This window comes from Limulus polyphemus, unplaced genomic scaffold (assembly GCF_000517525.1).
Source record: "Limulus polyphemus unplaced genomic scaffold, Limulus_polyphemus-2.1.2 Scaffold7217, whole genome shotgun sequence".
Lineage (NCBI taxonomy): Eukaryota > Metazoa > Arthropoda > Merostomata > Xiphosura > Limulidae > Limulus > Limulus polyphemus.
Window position 1 is genome coordinate 17633 of NW_013672827.1, and position 2627 is coordinate 20259.

At 32.7% G+C, this 2627-nt stretch overlaps 1 protein-coding gene across 1 annotated transcript in view; it reads right to left on the reverse strand.

Annotated features, from left to right (window-relative positions):
- Positions 1-2627, reverse strand: part of LOC106474432 (dynein beta chain, ciliary-like) — a gene marked incomplete at its 3' end in the record, with an annotated part of 43131 nt that overhangs the window by 16995 nt on the left and 23509 nt on the right. The window contains exon 9 of the mRNA XM_022402740.1: positions 1377-1676. Coding sequence (XP_022258448.1) covers positions 1377-1676 — 300 coding nt within the window. The remainder of the gene's footprint in view (positions 1-1376; positions 1677-2627) is intronic.

A 2627-nucleotide genomic window follows, 5' to 3' on the forward strand; every position in this document is an offset into this window, starting at 1 on the left:
TAACAGGCACTATGTGTTGAGTCTACTGGGTGACAATCCTAAATATTGTACTAACAGGCACTATGTGTTGAGTCTACTGGGTGACAATCCTAAGGATTGTAATAACAGGCACTATGAGTTAAGTTTACTGGGTGTCAATACTAAATATTGTACTAACAGGCACTATGAGTTGAGTCTACTGGGTGACAATTCTAAGGATTATGATAACAGGTACTGTTAGTTGAGTCTACTGGGTGACAATCCTAAGGACTGTGATAACAGGTACTGTTAGTTGAATATACTGGGTGACAATTCTAAGGATTGTGATAACAGGTACTGTTAGTTGAATATACTGGGTGACAATTCTAAGGATTGTGATAACAGGTACTGTTAGTTGAATATACTGGGTGACAATTCTAAGGATTATGATAACAGGTACTGTTAGTTGAATATACTGGGTGACAATTCTAAGGATTATGAGAACAGGTACTGTTAGTTGAATATACTGGGTGACAATTCTAAGGATTGTGATAACAGACACTGTTAGTTGAATATACGATCTTGTACCTGATGACGACAAAACCTTGTCGAAACGTTGCACATTTGCTGTTATGTTAAACTTATATTAAAGTTTTTCTTCATTACTCATTCAAGCCGTTTCCAAGCATCATAAACCATACTTTTTGGAACACAATGCTTTCCTATTTCTGTCCACTTCATCATACTTTCCAATAATCCTGAAAATCTCTGCCATTCCCATCACACTATTTTTGTTTTTTTAATTTTAGAACACAACACTATTTGGAATTCTTCCAAAGAAATTTTTAAAACAAAACAATAGCAAGCAAGCCACGTGTAAGACTGACAAAGACTAAACAGTGCTCACAAGACAGTGGCACCGATTGTTCTCAAGGTCAGCACAGTGTTGCCAATTTTGAAAAAATCGTACTTTTCAGGAAACACATAAATTAATTTTACATGTAATATTCTTTTTTTTATTTTACATGACTTTATTTCACTGCCATTTTTTACACAAAAATTTACAAAATAAAATATTTATTACAAAAAATTGGCATGGCAATGGTTCACCATCCCTGGTTTATATCAAAGTTCAATATCAATAAAAGAAAAAGATTAAAATGAAGTTAGAAAGGTTATGTAGATTAACTGGCAGATCCAACCTCTTAGAGTGAAAAAGTATTAACAAAATTGAAGTAAATTCAGATGAGAACAGCTTCACAACTATTAGTCATTAGTGGAAATGGTCAGTAGAAGATATGATTATTTAACTCAATATTACTGGAGGTACATACACACGAATTATGAGTATTGTTATTATACATAAATGTTAACTTAATGAAGTTTTAATTGTCAGATATTTAAAACAGATGGCTTACTTGTATATGACTGAGTTCAGGAATGGGAGTGATCTTCTTGAATCTCATTCGAAAAGTCTCTAAACATGTAGGAACATATTTATCAAACAAAATCATTAGATTTGCTTTTTCCGACTGGACTTCCCGAGTATCAATCCAGCTGGCAACATAGGGGTTCCAACCGAGATCTCCTGGATTTAGAAACAAAATTCCAGCTCGAGACACTGTGGCTGGAGTAGCAGTGCGCAAATTACTGATTTCAAACACGAGCCTCATCGATGGTGTCAGAGAAATCCGCTCGTTGCTAGCAAGTGTCAAGACCTATAATATAGGGGTTAAAATCATGTGCAAGATCATGAACAGGTTCAGTTTTTAACCAGAATTATTTACAATAGAAAAAGTAATTCATTTACATAATAAACACACTTCGCAAGATTTGTATAATACAGATGTAAGGAAGAGTTACTAACTCAAAACTAAAAAAAAAAGATGTTGAGGTAAACAGTTTGTATCTCTATTGGTGTATTTAACATAAAGTTACCTATTATCAATCTATATGATAAAAACTACACTGCTCTTGGCTTATCATAAACTTATCAATACCCCCCCAGTGGCCCAGCGATATGTCTGTGGACTTACAATGCTAGAATCCGGGATTCGATACCCATGGTGGGCAGAGCACAGATAGACCATTGTGTAGCTTTGTGCTTAATTACAAACAAACAAACAAAACTATTATCAATTTGTATGATCAAACTTCTCTGCTATTGACTTATCATAAACTTTCCTATTATTAATCTATATGATTAAAACTACTCTGTTTTTGGTGTATTTATCATAAACTTACCTATTGTCAATCTATATAATTAAAACTACTCTGTTTTTGGTGTATTTATCATAAACTTACCTATTGTCAATCTATATGATTAAAACTACTCTGTTCTTGGTGTATTTATCGTAAACTTACCTATTGTCAATCTATATGATTAAAACTACTCTGTTTTTGGTGTATTTATCCTAAACTTACCTATTGTCAATCTATATGATTAAAACTACTCTGTTCTTGGTGTATTTATCATAAACTTACCTATTGTCAATCTATATGATTAAAACTACTCTGTTCTTGGTGTATTTAACAAACTTTCTATCTTTCTACTAAACTTTTGATATGTATTGAACCATCTTCCAAAATAAGCCTTGCACTTTAAAACTATTTTTATAAGTTAATAAGCTAAGCAATATCACAGAACTGCTACCCATTTTATAAAAACT